General features: G+C 52.6%; 7 protein-coding genes across 7 annotated transcripts; 5 read left to right on the top strand and 2 right to left on the bottom strand.

The window, feature by feature from the left end:
* Positions 1-3,264: 3,264 nt before the first annotated feature.
* Positions 3,265-3,545, bottom strand: PG998_009741 (uncharacterized protein; the record flags this gene model as incomplete). The annotated part of the gene is made up of 2 exons (XM_066876557.1): positions 3,265-3,366; positions 3,432-3,545. The coding sequence occupies 2 exons, from the start codon at positions 3,543-3,545 to the stop codon at positions 3,265-3,267; spliced, it is 216 nt and encodes a 71-aa protein (XP_066728713.1).
* Positions 3,546-3,571: 26 nt separating this feature from the next.
* PG998_009740 (uncharacterized protein) lies at positions 3,572-6,522 on the top strand (the record flags this gene model as incomplete). The annotated part of the gene is made up of 9 exons (XM_066876556.1): positions 3,572-3,595; positions 3,657-3,802; positions 3,876-3,998; positions 4,052-4,613; positions 4,659-4,687; positions 4,800-5,282; positions 5,332-5,857; positions 5,921-6,107; positions 6,161-6,522. The coding sequence occupies 9 exons, from the start codon at positions 3,572-3,574 to the stop codon at positions 6,520-6,522; spliced, it is 2,442 nt and encodes an 813-aa protein (XP_066728712.1).
* A 1,338-nt stretch (positions 6,523-7,860) lies between these two features.
* On the top strand, positions 7,861-10,222 carry PG998_009739 (protein o-mannosyl transferase; the record flags this gene model as incomplete). The annotated part of the gene is made up of 3 exons (XM_066876555.1): positions 7,861-8,004; positions 8,083-9,530; positions 9,580-10,222. The coding sequence occupies 3 exons, from the start codon at positions 7,861-7,863 to the stop codon at positions 10,220-10,222; spliced, it is 2,235 nt and encodes a 744-aa protein (XP_066728711.1).
* A 776-nt stretch (positions 10,223-10,998) lies between these two features.
* PG998_009738 (GTP-binding protein rab2) lies at positions 10,999-11,802 on the bottom strand (the record flags this gene model as incomplete). The annotated part of the gene is made up of 1 exon (XM_066876554.1): positions 10,999-11,802. The coding sequence occupies one exon, from the start codon at positions 11,800-11,802 to the stop codon at positions 10,999-11,001; it is 804 nt and encodes a 267-aa protein (XP_066728710.1).
* A 1,824-nt stretch (positions 11,803-13,626) lies between these two features.
* On the top strand, positions 13,627-16,015 carry PG998_009737 (uncharacterized protein; the record flags this gene model as incomplete). The annotated part of the gene is made up of 2 exons (XM_066876553.1): positions 13,627-13,639; positions 13,743-16,015. 2 exons carry the CDS (start codon positions 13,627-13,629, stop codon positions 16,013-16,015), a joined length of 2,286 nt encoding a protein of 761 aa, XP_066728709.1.
* A 1,540-nt stretch (positions 16,016-17,555) lies between these two features.
* PG998_009736 (uncharacterized protein) lies at positions 17,556-18,261 on the top strand (the record flags this gene model as incomplete). The annotated part of the gene is given in 4 exon segments (XM_066876552.1): positions 17,556-17,644; positions 17,762-17,984; positions 18,020-18,229; positions 18,241-18,261. The coding sequence occupies 4 exon segments, from the start codon at positions 17,556-17,558 to the stop codon at positions 18,259-18,261; spliced, it is 543 nt and encodes a 180-aa protein (XP_066728708.1).
* A 65-nt stretch (positions 18,262-18,326) lies between these two features.
* On the top strand, positions 18,327-18,741 carry PG998_009735 (uncharacterized protein; the record flags this gene model as incomplete). Its single annotated transcript, XM_066876551.1, has 2 exons — positions 18,327-18,453; positions 18,554-18,741. The coding sequence occupies 2 exons, from the start codon at positions 18,327-18,329 to the stop codon at positions 18,739-18,741; spliced, it is 315 nt and encodes a 104-aa protein (XP_066728707.1).
* Between the last annotated feature and the right edge of the window lie 185 nt (positions 18,742-18,926).

Raw genomic sequence — 18,926 nt, 5'->3', positions numbered from 1 at the left:
TTATTATAACAAAATAAATATTAGTGTTATAAGTCGAGACTCATGCCTCTCACGTTGTCGAAGTCTAACAGTGGTAGCATTTCAGAACATATTTCAACTTCGGTTGTTGATCACGACTACTGTCTTACTTCCAATCATGACTTTCCAAACCCATAGTACGAGCCCGGGCATTCCTGACATGACGTGGGCATGTATGAGCCCTGTCTGAACAATATCATCTGTGCCTTGATCAGCTTTGGCGCTTCAATGATAGCATTTGTGTAAATGGAATCCGCCAAGTTCTACAGTCAGGCAGTATTGGTGGGCTTCACTATCCTCCTTTAGATTGCCCTCCCTTCTCACTGTGTGTCGTTTTGCTTGGTAAATCCCGGGTTAATCCCTAATCTGTTCTAGTAGACTTGGTCAAAGGCTTATATGAATGATTACAAGACGCCATAGTTGGCCCCTTACGAATTTCTTTCTCGAACCATCACCATCTACTCCAATGACAACAGAGGCACGTCTACCGTCTCACGTCCACGGAACTGGAAATTTAGTTTACTGGTTACCTTTGTTTCTATTAAGTACGTCTTATTGTTTTTAGGGAAAATGCTATATATAAAGTAGAGTGTTAGGTTAGTTAAGCTACACTAAATATAATATATTCAAATAAGGTAGAAAGTTGAACACCCGACACTATATGTATTATATATGCCTGTATATATGTCTTATCAGGACTAATGATTGATATTATTATATTCTATATATATATTGTGACTGAAATCAATGCCACTCATACCTGAAGGCTGCCTCACGGAATGCCAACTCTCTGATAACATCGGTTAACCCTCCATTTAGAACCCTCGCTAACTCACTCTACGTTTAGAACATATGTACTATGCCATGCCACGTTTCCCAAACAGACAGTGTGTCTTTATGTCGAAGCCATGTGTTTTCCCTCGCATTCGTATGAACGTAAAGTAGCCAAGATACAGGTGATGGCGCCTTGATGCGTGAACCTTTTCCATTCAAACAACTGGCATTCCACAATAGTGTGTCGTGATGATATTTCATATAAACGACGGCTTAGTTCTTAATGCTCCTTGAAAACCATGTGTTCACACGTAGCAATATCCCCCGACGATCGAGTCCACGGTGAATGATTCACAGGCTAGAGAAGACTACACCCATCATATTCAGTGACAATCGAATTAGCTTCAAGCCAGCTTGCAGAGCCCCCTCAAGTCCAAAAGGTATATAAGGCACCCGGGGGCTTGCAGCATCAGGCATGAACTTCCACGTCGATATGTCTTAACTAGATGAGGGACGGTGGTATAATAAACCCATTGTGTATATGTCTAGCAGTATAACTGGAAGTTATCCGCAGCTACTTGTTGCGCAACAACATGACAGGACCTGGGGTGCCCGCTTCTAGATACAGAAGAACATATCCTCAAGTTGTGTCGCTAGGACAATGACTAACTCGCATCCCACTATAAATTCCCAGGTGCCCCCCTACCGGCATGTTGCCCGAGTATTTTTGCCATTGCTGACATACTAGAATGCGCAGCCTCAGTGTCCCCCTATCCGGTAAGCACCAACACGACGTCGAATTAAGCTTGTTAAACGAAGGATTCGCATTTTAGATGGAAAGGGGCTGCGCAAGTGTCAAGGTTTGGAGTACCGCCGTTTCATCTGGTCAAGAAGTTCGATAAGAAGGGCTGAGTTTACTTGCACTGCAACAAAACTAGGCAGGTGTAGAGAACGTGGACACTGCATAACGATGATCACCAAATTTTGTCGATGATATCGACCGCAACTACGCTGATGTTGGGAATATAGATGTCAATACAATGAGGTTGCTCCCCCCAAGTGCTGGCAATTGAAACCAAACCTGCACGTGTCAAACGGCATCAATCTGGTTGAGTCATGCCGCTCTATGAATTATAGAAGCATATGTATGATAACGACAACAAATACGGATCGTGGCCAGTGAGCCAAAGGTGGCCTGTATAGTCAAATTACTTGGTGGTTAGCAAAGTCTTGAGGGTTTGGCAAAGCATTCTAGCTGATACTGGCAGGGCTTATCCAGCCGGGGAGAGCTGATGACCAGTTGGTCAGCAGGATGCCGAGGAGTTCCTTGTGGTGTAGAAACATACCAACCAGGGGTGTCTCATCACAAGTTCCATCCACGAGGTTCACGGAATATTCCTCGTGATATGATGAGGGGGAGCAGTGATCTCCATTTATCCAGGTTGTTGGAGTCTGACTAGAATCCCATGGGGAAATACGGGTTGGAGCTTGGGGAAGCGGGGTGTTGGGTTCTCGGTGGTCTACTTTAGGTAGTTAGGCTGGTGTGAAGCCCCTCTGCCCCTCTCACGACAAGTGCTGCGACGTTCTACAAGGTAGACCGCCTCCAGCAGAATGGAGACGATGATGACACCGTGGGTCTTCGGTAGTGGGACTCACTATTGTGGTAGGTTCTAACACACTCGCGATCAGGGTCCCTGTTGTGCAAAAAGCATGTCGTTGTACTGCTACTTTACGAATCTGCGTCTATCTACATGTCCATAGTTGTACATACGGTCGCCCAAGCGGCCAAGACACCTGACTGGGAACAGCTAGATGCATGATGCATCTAGAGTGAATCAAGAATTGACATTGGCCTGCATGAGGCGGACGGAAGTAGAACGTTAGGGCCTGGATTCGCTCTGTTTCGTCGATTCTGTTGAGAACACATAAACAGACACACATCGAGTTGCATTTGGCACTTGTCGGGTCCAAGCCGATCGACCGCAATCGATTGATTGATAGATAGCATAGGCAATAGTGAGCCGCATCAATACAGAAACCGGCCTTTGACTTGAGCTGACTCTGGCTGTCTGACTCGTAATCTCATGGACGACTGGGGGCATAGTGATCGACGCAGATTCTTGCCATGTACTATAAGTGCAAGATCCGCCCGACTTATGCTGACGTGAATTAAAGCAGGGTGGAAGGCTTTCCATGACTTAGTTTTGTTCGTTTGTCATGTTTGGGTGCTACATACATGATCGGACACTGTGCAGGATGCAAATGGCCCCTGACTCCCCTAGTTCCCTTGGATAAAGCTATCTTAGATTGTCATACTTCTGTGTCCTCGTTAGATAGTCAAGGCCAAGTGAGTACAGTAGATATAAAGTTTCAAATGTAACACAATGATATAGGCCAGTTCTTTATCGCTCAGTAGTAAGAGGAACAAATAACGACCCTGGATAGTGGAAGTTCACTCTCTACATCAGCAATTTACACGTGCCCGAGTGATTGCTCCCCCACGATCACAGCCAAGCAAAAGATGGGCGACTGAGGTGCTGTAGGGGCGGGCTGTAGCGGGTCTAGCGGCCCATGCTGTAAAAAAGAAAAGGGGGCCTGACAAGGCGAAGCGTAGGGATCAATAGGAGGTACGTCCGTACATACAGGCGGACGGACTTGATGCTCTTCTGCCCTGCTTCCTGCCAGGTCTTCTCGTCCGTCTCTTCGCAATCTTTCCTCTTCCTCATCCCCGTGTAACAAGACTCGTCGTTCATTTTTTATTAAAAAAAAAAAAGAGAACATGAAAGAAGGACGCGCTACTCATGTCCGATCTGTAAACCATTAGCGCCATACTTCTTCTGCATCGCTCCGATTATTCTGGACAGTTCGCAGCCGAGGTTGCTTTGACTCAAAAAAACCAATTGGAAAACCACACCCACCTACCACTGCTCACAGGGTTAGCCTACCTCACGGAAGGTACCACTGCGCTTGCATTACGCTGCACTACGGGCCAGTCCCAGCCCAGTTTCCAGTCAGTCCGCATGTCCTGTGATCCACCCAGAAACCAGAAACCGTCATCGCACCGCAACAACACACTGAGGCAGCTCTCGGCTCTCCCATTACCTACCTAAGGTTAACCCAGCTTTACACCCGGATTTCGAACGAGCGTACCCGTACCTGTACCGAACCACCGCCAGACCAGATGACCCGGATTGCTTAAGCCCACCGTTCCGATCCTAACCACCCACCCCCAACTCTATTTCTATCTATCTTGTTCTAGAGCGGAAGGGAGGCTGCTGCTCAACAGCCCCATATCCTTCAAAATTCCTTCCCAAACACACGCCCGTCTTCCATCCAACATTCCCCTCCGAACCCTCACCTCCAGCCGACCCGACCACGAACGAGATCACGGCGCCCAATCGACGTCATTGCTAGCAGGCCGCCGAGACCGCCCATCCTCCCCCAGCAGGTCTGACTCCGACTCCGACTCCGACTTCGACGACTGGACCGACACTGGTGACATCGCCGAGCAGTTGGCCGATGAGGAGGACCCTCTGAGGTTGCGTCTGCAGGACACCTCGCTGAAGAACGACGGCTTGCTTGCCGGCGTCCTCAACAACAAGAAGCATACCAAGCGTGTCCAGTTTCGACGCTCCGTCTCAGCCCACAGTGACGTCTACTCCAAGGAGCAACACACTGGCGTCGTTAATAAGGACTCGATCGAGATACCCAACGTAGCTCCTCGCCGACCCTCTAGAGCTACGCGATTGCTTTCCCTCATCATGCCTGGCACCGGGGTTCACGGCCTCACGGGCAAGCCCCTCATGCAAGTGCCCTCCGAGGTATAATCCAGCCACGAAGAGATGACCTGCTAACCCACAATCTAGTTACTTCACCAGTATATTTGTCTCATTAGGTGTATTCCTTTTTGGATATGATCAAGGTGTTATGTCCGGTATCATTACGTACGACTCTCGCGTCTCGTTCTTGTCGGATCTACAGTGCAGTATACTGATATGAAAATACAGCGGCCCTTTCTTTCGAGACTACTTCAACCACCCGTCTCATGCCGAGATTGGAACCATGGTCGCCATCCTCGAGATTGGCGCTTTGATCTCGTCACTGGCTGTTGGCAAAATTGGAGACGCTATAGGGCGGCGAAAGACCATTGGCTACGGCTCGGCGATCTTCTTCGTTGGAGGCGCTTTGCAGACTCTTGCTACTAACATGCCCATGATGATGCTCGGCAGAATCATTGCTGGTCTTGGTGTTGGAACTCTGTCAACCATCGTGCCTGTCTACCAGTCCGAAATATCCCCGCCGCACAATCGTGGCAAGTTGGCTTGCATAGAGTTTTCAGGCAACATCATAGGGTATACCACGTCTGTCTGGGTAGATTACTTCTGCGGGTTCATCGAGAACAACTACTCATGGCGTGCCCCGCTTATGATGCAATGTGTTATGGGTGCTTTGCTTGGTCTTGGTAGCTTGGTCATCGTGGAGTCACCGCGGTAAGTTGGTTCCCTCCTACGCAGAAGCGCGCTGCTGATGAACAGTTAGATGGCTTTTGGACCACGACCACGATGAAGAGGGTATTGTTGTTATCGCGAACCTGTACGGGGCTGGCGACATCCACAACCCCAAGGCGCGCGATGAGTTTAGAGAAATCAAGATGGACGTCCTTCTACAGCGCATGGAGGGTGAGAGAACCTACTCGGAAATGTTCCGGAAATACAAGACACGCGTCTTCATTGCCATGTCGGCGCAAGCGTTGGCCCAGCTGAACGGCATCAACGTCATTTCGTACTATGCTCCCTACGTCTTCGAATCGGCTGGTTGGGTAGGACATGATGCTGTGAAAATGACTGGCATCAACGGCATTACGTACCTGCTCTCCACGATCCCACCATGGTATATTGTCGATCGCTGGGGTCGACGGTTTATCCTTCTCACTGGTGCCATTGCTATGGCCATCTCGCTGTCCATGGTATCTTATTTCATATACCTAGACATAGAGCTCACGCCTACTTTGGTGGTTGTCTTTGTTATGATATACAATGCCGCCTTCGGGTATTCCTGGGGACCGGTAAGTCGCGTTGTGTTTAGACCCAGTCTGGTACGTTGAGTCGTATGCTAATGTTGGCTGCAGATCCCGTGGCTATACCCTCCCGAGATCCTTCCTTTGAGCATCCGATCCAAGGGTGCTAGTTTGTCGACAGCAGCGAACTGGACATTCAACTTCATTGTTGGGGAACAAACTCCCATCCTCCAGGACTGGATCGGGTGGCGCCTTTACCTGGTTCACGCGTTCTTCTGTGTCGTTAGTTTTGTAACAGGTGAGCTCCATCAGTTACTTGGACTAACCGGGATGAAAACTAACGGAGAACAGTTTACTTTATTTACCCGGAGACTTGTGGCGTTCGCTTAGAGGAAATGGGGTCGCTTTTCGGGGACAACACCACTGCAATGGCTTCTCCCAGTGTGAGGTCAGAAACCGGATCCATCTACCGGGTTTCGTCTCCGGATGGGTCATTCAGGGGACGGCCAGGCCCTACTGATGATATCCCACCCATGAGCATCGACCCGCCAGTACTCAATGTGATCGACGGCAAGCCCCATCTGCGATCGGAAAGTGGCTCGCGGGGTAGAGTTGGCGAATGGCTCGGCCGTATAGTTGGCCGTGATCGAGGTGGTAGTGGTAGCCCAGCGGGCAGAGCCCGATATGCCCCACTGGAGGAGAACGAAGACTAGACGACCGAGGAATGTTACACAACGATGGCTTTGCTATAACAAGAAGGCCGAGTCTTGTTACAAATCATATAGACGGTGCAGGTTCTACGTGGGAAAGGTCAACAATGCTTATGCTTCGAGGTGCATGGCAACAGCCTAATCTAACTGACGAAGGACAGAGTACAACACGAGGCACGCACAAACTGGAGTAGAAGGGGATATGGGTGTGATTTTGCGAGTTGGTTTAATGTGTGGGGTTTCCTTGTGTAACCACATCTGTTAGCGATAGACGGGGGCAAGTGTGCCCCTCTGCAGAGCCATGGGAATACCAGATACAGCGACTGTGACGTTTGCAACGTCCGGAGGTATTTATCGCTTGAAGACGCCGTATGAATGCCACGGTCTCTGTGGTAGTGCATGTGTGCTTGGTAGGGATGCCTCCTTCCTCCTCCTGGTGTGGCCCCCTTGGCCCCCTTGCCCCCTTTGGAGAGGACACATAAATTGTAGGCGATAAGATAGATACAGCAGTCCTGGGGGCCCAAGTAGAAACAATGCTACAGCACTGAGCATCGGACGATTGACGCATATGTCTAGAGTCTCGTTACGATGCGAGTCTGGATTACGTACATATCTTCGATTTATTGATCGATCCCATCGTCCCAGTCCCAAGGTGACGGGTAGGCGGGAAGAACTGTGAACAGAGAGTGCGCCTTGCCCCAGCTGGGCCTAAGGCCAGCAGCCACTAACGTATGTAAGCAGGCGAATCAGCGCTAGGCGAACAGTGACAGTGGGGGGCCGAGCTTTTCGCAGGGGAAGCTTCCTTCTTTGCTGCTTCTGCCCCGAGCCCCTAATTCAATTGACAATTGGCCCGAAGGAGATCAGGCCAGCTTGTTCTCGAAATAGTATCGCTCTCGTTTTTCCCCTGTCCACTTTCCAGGTCCAGGTCCAGCCAGGTCCAGGGTTGCTTGCACCTTGCACCTTGCCCGTAGCACTGCTTTTCCCTCCTATGGTGAATTCGTATTGCCATTATTTTTTGCCAGACATCGTCCAAAGGGGCCACATTGTGAATCTCTTGTGTCTTGGTGACCCAGAACCAATTAATTCCTCCTCAATTCGTCCTCCTACTTTACTGGAAGGGGGTGGTTTGACGTTGTTACACTTTCTGAATCCCCATTAGATCCTCTTCTTCCCTTTTACCTTATTTATTCTCATTCTCACATTCGTTCGAGGGTTCCCCTTTTGATTTCTTCTTTAGCAACCCTCCGACCTTGCTCCTCGACCCACCACTTTTGACCTTGTCTCCGGCCCATTTGCCGTCTTCTTGGATGCGAGCTTGATCGTCCTCGAGACTCTACAGCCATGGCCGACAACAAGGCCACGGTTGCCTCCGGCGCCGATCCGAACGGCCAAGGTCTCCGTCAGCGAAACATCCCCGGTACGCCAGTAACTGTCCCAGCCCAACAGCTCGAAGTCGACGAGAAGAAAATACACGGGAAGAAGAAGGTATGAAACCCCCGAGCCCGTCATTTATTACCATTGGAGATCCGGCAAGCTAACGTGTGACGCCCTTCCGTGCCGCAGGAATCTTCTTTCCTCGGCTTCCTTGACGAGTGGGAATTTGTTATCGCACCCATTATCTTCACGGCCCTTGCCTTCTTTACCCGACTCTACAAGATTGGCCTAAGCCCGATCGTCACTTGGGACGAGGCTCACTTCGGCAAGTTCGGCTCGCACTATATCAAGCGAGAACTATTCTTCGACGTGCACCCTCCTCTGGGCAAAATCCTCGTCGGCCTGTCCGGTGTTCTGGCTGGTTACAATGGCTCCTTCGAGTTCAAGTCGGGTGAAACCTACCCCGAGGAGCTCAACTACACCTTCATGCGCGCCTTCAACGCCTTCTGGGGTATTCTTTGTATCCCCCTGGCCTACTTCACTGCTCGCGAGTTGAACCTGAAGCGCCCGGCCGTCTGGCTGGTCACTCTCATGGTTCTCTGCGAGAACTCGTACACCACCATCAGCCGCTTCATTCTCCTCGACTCCATGCTTCTCTTCGGTACTGTCGCAACCGTTTTCTGCTGGTCCAAGTTCCACAGACAACAAAAGTACAGCTTCGACGCGGAATGGTTCTTCTGGCTGTTCATGACCGGTCTTAGCTTGGGCTTTGTCTGCAGCATCAAGCTTGTTGGCCTCTTCGTGACTGCCCTCGTCGGACTTTACACAATCGAGGATCTGTGGAACAAGTTCGGCAACACCAAGATGCCCATCTCAACTTTGACTGCCCACGTGGGTGCCCGAGTTGTGGGTCTGATCGTCATCCCTTTCATGGTGTACCTGTTCTCCTTCGCGCTTCACTTTGCCATCCTCACGCGCAGTGGCCCCGGAGATGCTCAGATGAGTTCTTTGTTCCAAGCGAACCTCGAAGGTAGCGAGATTGGTCGCAACTCCCCGCTTGAGGTGGCCATCGGGTCTAAGGTCACTCTCAAGAACATGGGGTACGGTGGAGGTCTCCTGCACAGTCACGTCCAAACCTACCCCGAGGGTTCCAACCAGCAGCAAGTAACATGCTATCACCACAAGGATGCCAACAACGAATGGTGGTTCTACCCCAACCGTCACGAGGCCGACTACAACCCGGAGGAGGAGCCTAGATTCATTGGCGATGGCAGTGTCATCCGCCTGATTCACACCCAGACTGGCCGCAACCTCCACTCTCACGATATCGCAGCTCCTGTTACCAAGTCCCACAAGGAAGTCTCCTCCTATGGCAATCTCACAGTAGGCGATGAGAAGGACCACTGGCAGATTGAGGTCGTCAACGATGTTGCATCCCGTGATAGGAGCCGCGTCCGTACCCTGACAACCGGTTTCCGCCTGAAGCACCCTTCGATGGGTTGCTATCTTCGTGCTGGCAACGTCAACCTTCCCCAATGGGGTTTCAAGCAGATCGAGGTTACTTGTGACAAGTCCAACAACCCTCGTGACACTTTCACTCACTGGAACATCGAGGCCCACACCAATGAGAAGCGTGAGTACTAACTATCTTCCAATCCGTCTTGGCCAATGCTAACGTGAAAACAGTCCCCCTGCCGACCCCGGAAAGTATAAGTCGCCCTTCTTCCACGACTTCATCCATCTGAACGTTGCCATGATGACTTCGAACAACGCTCTTGTCCCAGACCCCGACAAGCAGGACGATCTCGCCTCTCAATGGTGGCAATGGCCTATTCTCAATGTTGGTCTCCGTATGTGCGGTTGGGACGACAAGATTGTGAAGTATTTTCTTCTTGGCAACCCCTTTATTTACTGGGCCTCAACTCTTTCTCTCGGCGCTGTCGGTCTCGTGACAGTATGGTATATCCTCCGATGGCAGCGAGGCTTCCGGGACTTGTCGCAAGAAGAAATCGACCAGATCCACTACTCAGGCCTTTACCCGATTCTGGGTTGGTTCCTCCACTACCTGCCTTTCGTTGTCATGGCGCGTGTCACTTACGTCCACCACTACTACCCTGCGCTTTATTTCGCTATCCTCACCCTTGGTTTCCTGGTTGACTTCTTCGCTCGCACCCAGAAGAAGGCTATTCAATATGCTGTTTACGGTATCCTGTACACGGTTATTATCGGCCTGTACATCTTCTTCATGCCCATCTGCTGGGGTATGACTGGCCCCAACAAGGAGTACAGCTACATGAAGTGGTTTGACACTTGGCGCATGACCGACTAAGCGGTTCTCTCCCGCGAACGGTCTGTATAGACGGTATCAACGCCACCATGTAATCGTGGGAGATATTTGGATCTATACTCTAGACTGCCATTGAGAGGGATACTGATCATGGGCGATGGAGGCGCCACCTATGGTCTCCCGCATCCGGATTGTATTGATACCAGGTAGCATACCTCTGTACTGATAACAGGGAACATCTAGGGGGTGGTGGGAGTTCCGGCAGGGAATATCTAAACGGTGATGGGTGCGGGCTTGCCGGGGGACCCAAAAATCCACCAAGAAAAGGAGTCATCACGCCACTATCTAGATAATAATGTGCACTTTTCTTTTTTTCTATGTTGAAAACAACCGTCTTTCACCATGTAAGTGGCTGGGTACTATTTGTATCATGATGTTCAATTAGAAAGTGTGATGACTGTCCGCAAAAGGTGCGTTTTCATGGGCAGCAATGCTGATGACTATAAACCAAAGTCGAACTGCTACGGGCCCGAATAAATCTTGTGCCCCTTGTCCATGCTCGAATGCGCGCTTTGCTATCTCCACGGATTTGCCATAGAACCTCAATTAGGGTATCATCCTTCCTTTACATTTGCCAATCCCCTGTTCATTTGCGTCGGCAGATAACAATTGCGTTTCCTGTCTTATATACAGAGTGTGCACTACCTGTTGTTGATGCTTTTTTTTGTCGTGACTTGTCTCATCGTCATTGCGGTCTCCCTTGAATTCATATCAGTAATTCCATCGTTCATCATCGTCAGTGATCCCGCTCGCTCGCTTCAACAGCATCCGCCGCCACTCCCCTTGCTGGAGTCGTTCAGCCTAACTTGGCGACCGGTCTGGCCGGGGCCGGGGCCCTTGACGCCGCTCCGGCGGTCGTTGAGATCGTACTTGCCGGCGTTGATGTTGTCGAAGATGCGCTCGGCGACCTGCATGAAGGCGAGCTCGACGCCCTCGCCGCTCTTGGCGCTGGTCTCGACGTATTGCAGCACGCCGTTGTTGCGGGCCCACTCCTGGGCCTCGGCCACGGTGACCTCGCGCTTGTTGTTGGCCTCATCGGCCGAGGCCAGATCGGCCTTGTTGCCGACGAGGATCACGACGATGTCGGGCTCGGCGATCTGGCGCAGGTCAGCCAGCCAGTCCGTCACGTGGGCGAACGTGGACTTGCGGCTGATGTCGAAGACGAGCAGCGCCCCCGAGGCACCCCGGAAGTAGGACCGCGTCACCGACTTGTACGTCTCCTGGCCCGCCGTGTCCCAGAGGGATAGCTTCATGTGTTTCTGCTGGTCTGACGACTTGGGCGGGTCGGGGAGGCCCCCGTTTTTCTTGCCGTTGTTGCCCAGATCGTCGCCGGAGCTCCCTCCGCTGCTCTTATTTCTTAATGACAGGGCGGCCTGCTGCAGAGCTTTGGAATGGGGCGGGCCTACGGGCACTATGCGCGAGCCGAACTCGACGCCGATGGTCACGTCGTGCTGGGGGCTGAAGCGGCCCTCGCAGAGCCGGATGGTGAGGGAAGATTTACCGCAGCCCGAGTCGCCTATGCATACCAGCTTGGCGATGTAATCCCATGGCGGCGAGGACATGGTCGTCAGGTTGTTTGTTGGCTAGACGTGGAAGGAGGCGGAGACGAGGAAGAGTAATTCGGTGTTCGTCGTCGTCGGGGTGGGTTGAGGGGTATTGTTCGTATTCGTAGTTTTTAAGCTGAGAGGAGGGGTGAAACCCAAGGCTGTTCCGCAAGGGATGTCTCGGCGCTCGAGTGGAAGTCGAGCCCGGAGTCGTCGCCGCCGCCGCCGCCGTCGTCGTTTGGGCAATGGGCTCAATGTCGGGTTGGATATACGATATCGAAGGATTTCTATGCTGTTAGGCACGTGATGGGCGTGGGCGCAAGGCAAGCTGTGAGGTGGTTGGTACAGCGTATAGCCGACAAGCTGGCTTCGTTGCTGTGGCTGCGACCGAATGCACTTACACAGTTAGACTGTACGTACGATATGCAAAAAGTCTATTCAGCAATGCAATGCGGTGGGTGGGTGTTCTTAAAGAAGCCTCCTCTGGTCACCGGATATCGTTCGTCAGTCCAAGCAGTAAGTAGAAGCTATAATATGGGAGACTAGAGCGTTTCTGGTGAATAGCGCGCCTGTGCCAATGTGGTTTCAGTAGTAGTAGCAACCAAGGGTCAACAGAAAGACAGCTCAAGTCAGTTTAGCCCGGTCAATGAATGACGGTGAGGCAAGTGTCGTTGCAGGTGCACCCGCATTTCCTTAGTCTCCAGCAGGCCATAGGCACTTATCCGGCAAGATCCAGGAATTCAAATAGAGCACAGTAGCAGATCAGTGATGCAACCCGCCAACCGCCTAGCCGATAGGTGCTGATAAGACGAGCAGGCGGTGGGCGGTGGGCGGGCGAGTGGGATAAAGACAGGGGGGGAGAAAGAATGACCTCAGATACACAAGCCTCACCCATCATCTGCCACTCCCAGAGACAGACACCCAAGCTCTTGTGACTCTGCCGTCTACGACCACAGACTGCTGTATGTATGTGGTTCTTGCCACAAGTAAATGAATAAACAGAGAAATCCAAGCATGGCCAGAGCCGGCGTGATCATGGCCACTGCTACTCAAGAAGGTGGTTTGCATGTGCACTTGCTTTGGCTGGCCCAGGTCTCAGCCAGTGGACACTGAAATGCTGCAGGGTCTATGAGTCGATGCGGAATATAGAGAGGCGTGCCCCGCAGTACCCGCTGCTTTCGCCTGGGGCCTTGTCAGACCTTACCGAAGCCGGCATTGAGGAATCACCCGCCTGCTGGCTTGCGCTGGGCAGTCCACGGGTACTGCACGGGTGCCTGTGGTGGTGGATGCATGGCCCAATCAACGGCCAGAGCACCCAGAGCACCCAGAGCACCCAGAGCACCTGGAGTACCCAACGTCGGCGTGACATGCGACAACAAACTCATTCCCTCTTATTAGCATTTCCCAGCAGTGCAGCAGATCCTCTCTTTCTTCGTCTCTGCTACTCTGTTCTGCCGAGGAGGAGCTGTGATAAAGTAGCTGTTTGTGGGAGAAAATCAATCATCATAGCTGCTTCATTCTTCCCACATCTGTTGTTTGCATCACCTTGATTGTCGCCTCACCTGCTGCATATCGTCATCATCCCCCGGACCAAGCCAACCCAAACCAAACTCCCGATAAACCTACCCTAAACCACTGTAACTCTCTCACCATCTCCCACCCATCCATCATTTGTTGGCCTTCTTTATTTGTGACTTTGCTGCAACAAAAAGACTATCTGCAACCTGTCTATCAACGAACCTCCATTCATAACCAACTAACAGAGACCTATATACCTTTGACTGCTTACGACTCATCCACGCCTCTTATCTATAAGAGGCGATTTGCTCTGGCGCTGCCGATATGTTCTCGGAATGTAAGTTTCCCGTCTTTCAAATCGCCCGTCTCTCGTTTGCCATCTTCCAAGATGATGCAATCTATGAGAGATCCAGATCCAGATGCTGACCGGCCGAGTGAAGATGCCTCCAAATTCCTAGCCCAGTCGCAGTCGCGTCTGTCCAACTTCGGCCAGACAGATGCGACAGGCGAACCATCCGGCCGACAAACCTCCGACCCGTCCTCCCGCTTCTCTCGCCAGCCCACGCGATCCGGCTATCATCATTCCTCTCGCCTTGGCAACCCTTATCAACCCTCCGGCTCGAGGTTCGGGTTCGGCTCGCGCTATCAGGGCGGCCACGACGCCGCGCCCCTCTTTCACAGCGCCCTCAACGAGTTCCAGGATGAGGACGAGGACGACTTGCGTGAGGCCGCCGATCTGCGGGCGCTTCAACGGTCAAGACGTGTCTTTGTGTCCAACAGGATCGACGAGAGTTCCGCCTCCGAGAACGAGCAGAGCCGGGGCTCCTTAGACAGGAGCGTTGAGCGGGATACAAGAGGCTACGAGGACCGGGATCGCCCGATGGGCATCAAAAGCAGTTGGAACGGCGATTCAAGTTTCAAGGGTTTCAAAGACCGCACCGCAAAGCAGAAACGTCCGGAAAAGACCGAGAGCGCGGGAAAGCGCAAGAGTGAGCGGGCCAACTCGGACAGCAGCGAGGGTGGCAAGATGGTGGACGTCGGTCTCGAATCCGAGATGCTAGACAACGAGGTTCCGGAAGATCTATTGCAGGAAACACCAGTCGACACGGATCCGCCGGCTTTCCAGCAATTCAAATCCAAATCCGGAGGCTGGAAAGGATCGGCCCCGGGGAGAAGGGAACCCACCCTGGAGCATGATCCCAGGCTGATGCGGCAAACTATATTAGAGGAGGAGGAGCCGCCAGAGGAAACCATCCCAGGTGCGATCGAGTACAACAACGAACTGTTCAAGAATGATCAGTTTTGGGCCTGGCTCTACCTGATAACCATCGCCTCTCTGTTCGCAACTTTCGTACTGGTCTGGCTACACACATCGACCCCGAGCAGGAAGAACCCCATAGGCGACACAGTCTACACCGTTTTATACAAGTCATACTATCTACTGGCAGTCGACACTCTTGTAGCCGTCATAGTGTCTTTAGTGTGGATGGCGGCACTGCGATCATATGTGCGGCAGCTTGTGGGCATTATCATCATTGGAAGCCCCATAGTTCTCATCTCCTTCTCGATATACACTATGGTCCTGAGTTTTCAGGGGCCCGACAACGGAACCCGATTTCAGGACCGGGCTATGAGATACAGTGCTTTGGTGCCTGGGATTACAGCCTTCGTTTACGTTTGGCTGATGTTGAAGACACGGGATACGATATCCAGGGCCACCGAGATGCTCGCTTTTACGAGCCGCGTCCTCAGCGCTAACCCAGCCCTTGTGATGCTTGGGTTCTGTGCGTTGGCTTTCACTGTTGGCTGGACATGGATCTGGCTATCAATGTTCACGCGCGTCTTTCTCGGTGGCTACTTCTCGAAGTCGTTGTCTTCATACGTCATTGGCGCCGCCAGCTGGTGGCTCGGAGTATTCTTTGCGCTGGTGTACTTGTGGACCATTTCCATAGCCAGCAACGTAGTCCGGGCGACAGTGGCCGGTACAGTCTCGAACTGGTACTTTCACCGCAACAAGCAGCCGCCATCGCCGTCCAACGCTGTGGTCGGAGAAGCACTGCAGCACGCGACCAACTCGACTTTTGGGACGATTTGTGCCGCTACGCTCCTTGCTTTGGCCATTCGATTGCCCCTGATGGTCTTGCCTGGCAAAGTCGCAAGGACGGTGGGTTTCCTCCTCAACCGATACACGCCAGCATCCGTGTTCCTCTTGACGAATCCCCTGGTTATCACGCATGCCGCGATCCATACATTACCCCTGATGTTGTCAGCAGCTCAGCTCAGCCGGATGCAGTTCCTGGACTCGGACAACCCAACCAATACACTGAGGCCATCCCACCTGTTCCATTTGAACCGGTACAGCGGCGGTCTCATGCCATACCGGCTTGCCAAGTTTCTTCTCCACGCCACGCGTACAGTGGTGGCAGCCGGACTTGGGTTCGCAGGCTGGGTCATGACGGCACGTCAACTGGAGATTCAGCTACCCCAGGGAGCGGGGATCAAGGGAAGTGCGTACGCCTATATTGTAGGTTTGGTGGCCGGCGCGATTGGTTACAGCATCCTCGGTGCTCTGGAGGGCATTATGGTTGGCATCCTCGACGCAGCCCTGATTTGCTACGGAAGCGAGCGAAGGATGGGAAGTGGACGGATGGGTTACTGCATGGAAGCGGCGAATCTGTTCGGTGGCAGGAACGAGAGCCGCGATGTGGTATAGACAAGATACTAAATTGCAGCATTTCCAGTGTTTTTATTGGAAGCCCGGGCGCAATGGGCCTCAGGTTACTTTTGGGTGGTGTTAGGGCATTCGCACGATGCAAACCGGTCGATTCGCGTTGGGAGTTTGGGCCGCTGAAGGCTGTCTTTGTTTTTGTATGTCTATTTTGGTAGGGTCTGTATGGTAGCACCCCTTTTCGGATAGGGCCCGTCTCAATGAGACATGAACGATGTTATTTCCATATGATTTCTGTCGTTGCCCTGGGATTGATTGCATCGACTCGCAATTCGCCTTCTCGGTATTGTGGTCTTTTTTCTCTCTCTTTCTACGCACAGAGTGTCGGTCAAAGGAGAGAGGGTGGCTGTGTACCTGATCTACGGGAACTGACTGGCGGGAGTGACAGCGGCATATGTAATTTGTATGCACCTGCAGTAAGAGGAGGTATAGCCAACTGGACAGGACGCCGTCATTGGTGTTTCAGCAAGCTCGGCTGCAAGTTCCTTATCCATCTGCTACCCTACCTGGTCATATATGCATGCAAAAACGTGCAGCCGTTTAGGGTGGATTTATTTTTGGCAGCTTCAGTACGACGTGCCAAAAGACAGTGTCGAGGGAACCGAACAATTTGTCGTTGCCATATGTTTCAAGTTGGCACAGCTTGAGGAGCCGTGACTAACTGGTGCAGTGGCTTATACCATTCGTATTCGTCGCGCTCTAGAAGTTGTCCTGCTGGTCGGTTTAGGCATCGAGAATGCTCGCATAGTATGCGTAGGAGATTCCAAATTGGCGCGGGGTGCGTAAGTGCAGGTAGCAAGACAGCGGAACACAGCCACGAATGTGACGTGGGCTGTACCGTACTGCCTGTATTGGCCACCACTTCGCAAAAGTCCCAATGGCTACCACGAAGACTGCACGGAGCCGGCGGTGATAGCAGCAGGTGAACCCGGGACCCCGCGTGCTATTGTTAGCCTAAGTCAAGTAATTGCGGGCTGCCTCTTGCCAAGACAGAAGCCAAGGTGGCCAAAGATGCAGATGATGTTCCTGGTAGACCGTGGGGCAGTGCAGGTGCAGCAGAGCGACTAGAGCGAGCATCTAGATCATTCACTCGACCTTGCGACCACGTACGGTGGGAGGCCACTGGGCAGTAACTGGGGAGACAGCCACGTGAGTGTGTCCCACCCTATCTGCATCATCGACATCGACATCGACATCGACATCGATGCTACTGTCCTGGAAGCCGAAGCCGATAAATACTACTTCCAACCACTCCCTTTCTTCCGTGACGTTTCTGGTTTGCAAGGCCCGGAAACCACTTCATCCCGTCTTTCTCTTGACCGGTCCACTTAACAGACAGCTCCTTCCCGAAACACATACAAGGCACCACTTCCCCTCCACATCATACCAAGGGGCCAAGACACGACAAATCCCCCACTTAGACCATCGTATAGAGAGACAGACCCTCCGACCGACACACGTTCTCTCTTCACCTGCTTTACTTCTCTTCTCCCTCCTGCCAGATAATCCTACAAACATAACACGCATGGCAGACTTCGACGCCCCTTCAGGCCCCCCGCCTCCCAAGGTTCCCGAGGGCTGGGTTGCGCGCTGGAACGAACAGTACAAGGAATGGTAAGTACACCCCATGTCGCAGCTTTGGCTGTTGCGACTTGCCATGTAATCGCATTGACATATTTGACCCCAAGGTTCTACGTCAACACCTACACCAAGAAATCGCAATGGGACAAGCCAACGGCCCCCCGCCGTGGACCCCAACTCTGAAGCTCCCATGGGGCCCCCTCCTGGCTACACCCCAGGCTCGACGCTCGCCCCGAGCGACAGCAAGACGAACCCCTTCGTAAACAATTCCACGAAGCCCGGCGGTCCTGCCGAGAGCGAGGACGAGCGACTGGCCCGACAGCTGCAGGAAGAGGAGAATGCGCGCGCCGGCGCAAGCTCTAGGGGGCCGCCGGTTCGTACATGAGCGGCTCGCCCGGCCCCTCCCAGTACCCGGACCAGCTGCCGCCCCGACCCGGTGATAGTGACCGTGGCAACGGCGATAAGTCTCGCGGTTTGCTCGGCAAGATCTTCGGAGGCAACAAGAACAAGCAGAACCAGCAGTATCCGGGCCAGGGAGGATACCCGCAACAGCAGCAGGGTGGATATGGCAGCCCTGGTCCTCAGCAGGGCTACTACCAAAGCCCTCCTCCTCAACAGGTATGTACAAGACGGCGGTGGCGCTGCAATAGATAAAACGCTCGCTAATCTGAACTCACTATGCAGCCTTATTATGGCGGTCCTCCCCCTGGCCAGTATGGCGGCGGCTATGGCCAACCTGGTTATGGCCAGCCTGGTTACGGACCTCAGCCTGGTTACGGACCACCCCAGGGAGGCGGATACTACGGCGGCCAACCACAGTACGGCGGCGGATATCAACAGGGGTAAGTACTATGACATGAGGCAACAAAACATCCCCGAGCCGTTCAAGTCTCGTCTTTCAGTCCTTTTCTATAAAAGACGATGCTGACCATTATTTTACAGTAGGCCCCAAAAAATCCGGCGGTGGCGGTATGGGAATGGCCGGTGGTGCCGCGCTCGGCCTCGGTGCTGGTGTAATCGGTGGTGCCTTAGTTGCCGATGCCTGGAACGACCATGAGCAGGAAGCTTACGCCGAGGGCTATAATGACGGCAATGACGGCGATGACTTCGGCGGTGGCGATGATTTCTAAGCTCATCAACCCAGTCTGTCTGCGAATAAAGGGCGAGTTTTTCCTTTGGAGTGGGTGAGAATAATACCTCTCCCTGGACGAATGACGACGAGAAGGCGTTACGGCAATGCTTAATAGGACTCCCAAAAACCCTCAGGAGACAGACAGATCAGTATGGATGTATACAGAGGCCCAGGGCGGTTGCC

Source organism: Apiospora kogelbergensis (genome assembly GCF_038363985.1).
Source record: "Apiospora kogelbergensis strain CBS 113332 chromosome Unknown utg000006l_segment0_segment0, whole genome shotgun sequence".
In the NCBI taxonomy this organism is placed as follows: domain Eukaryota; kingdom Fungi; phylum Ascomycota; class Sordariomycetes; order Amphisphaeriales; family Apiosporaceae; genus Apiospora; species Apiospora kogelbergensis.
Note: the sequence above shows the minus strand (reverse complement) of the source record. Positions and strands in the feature narration are given on the sequence as shown.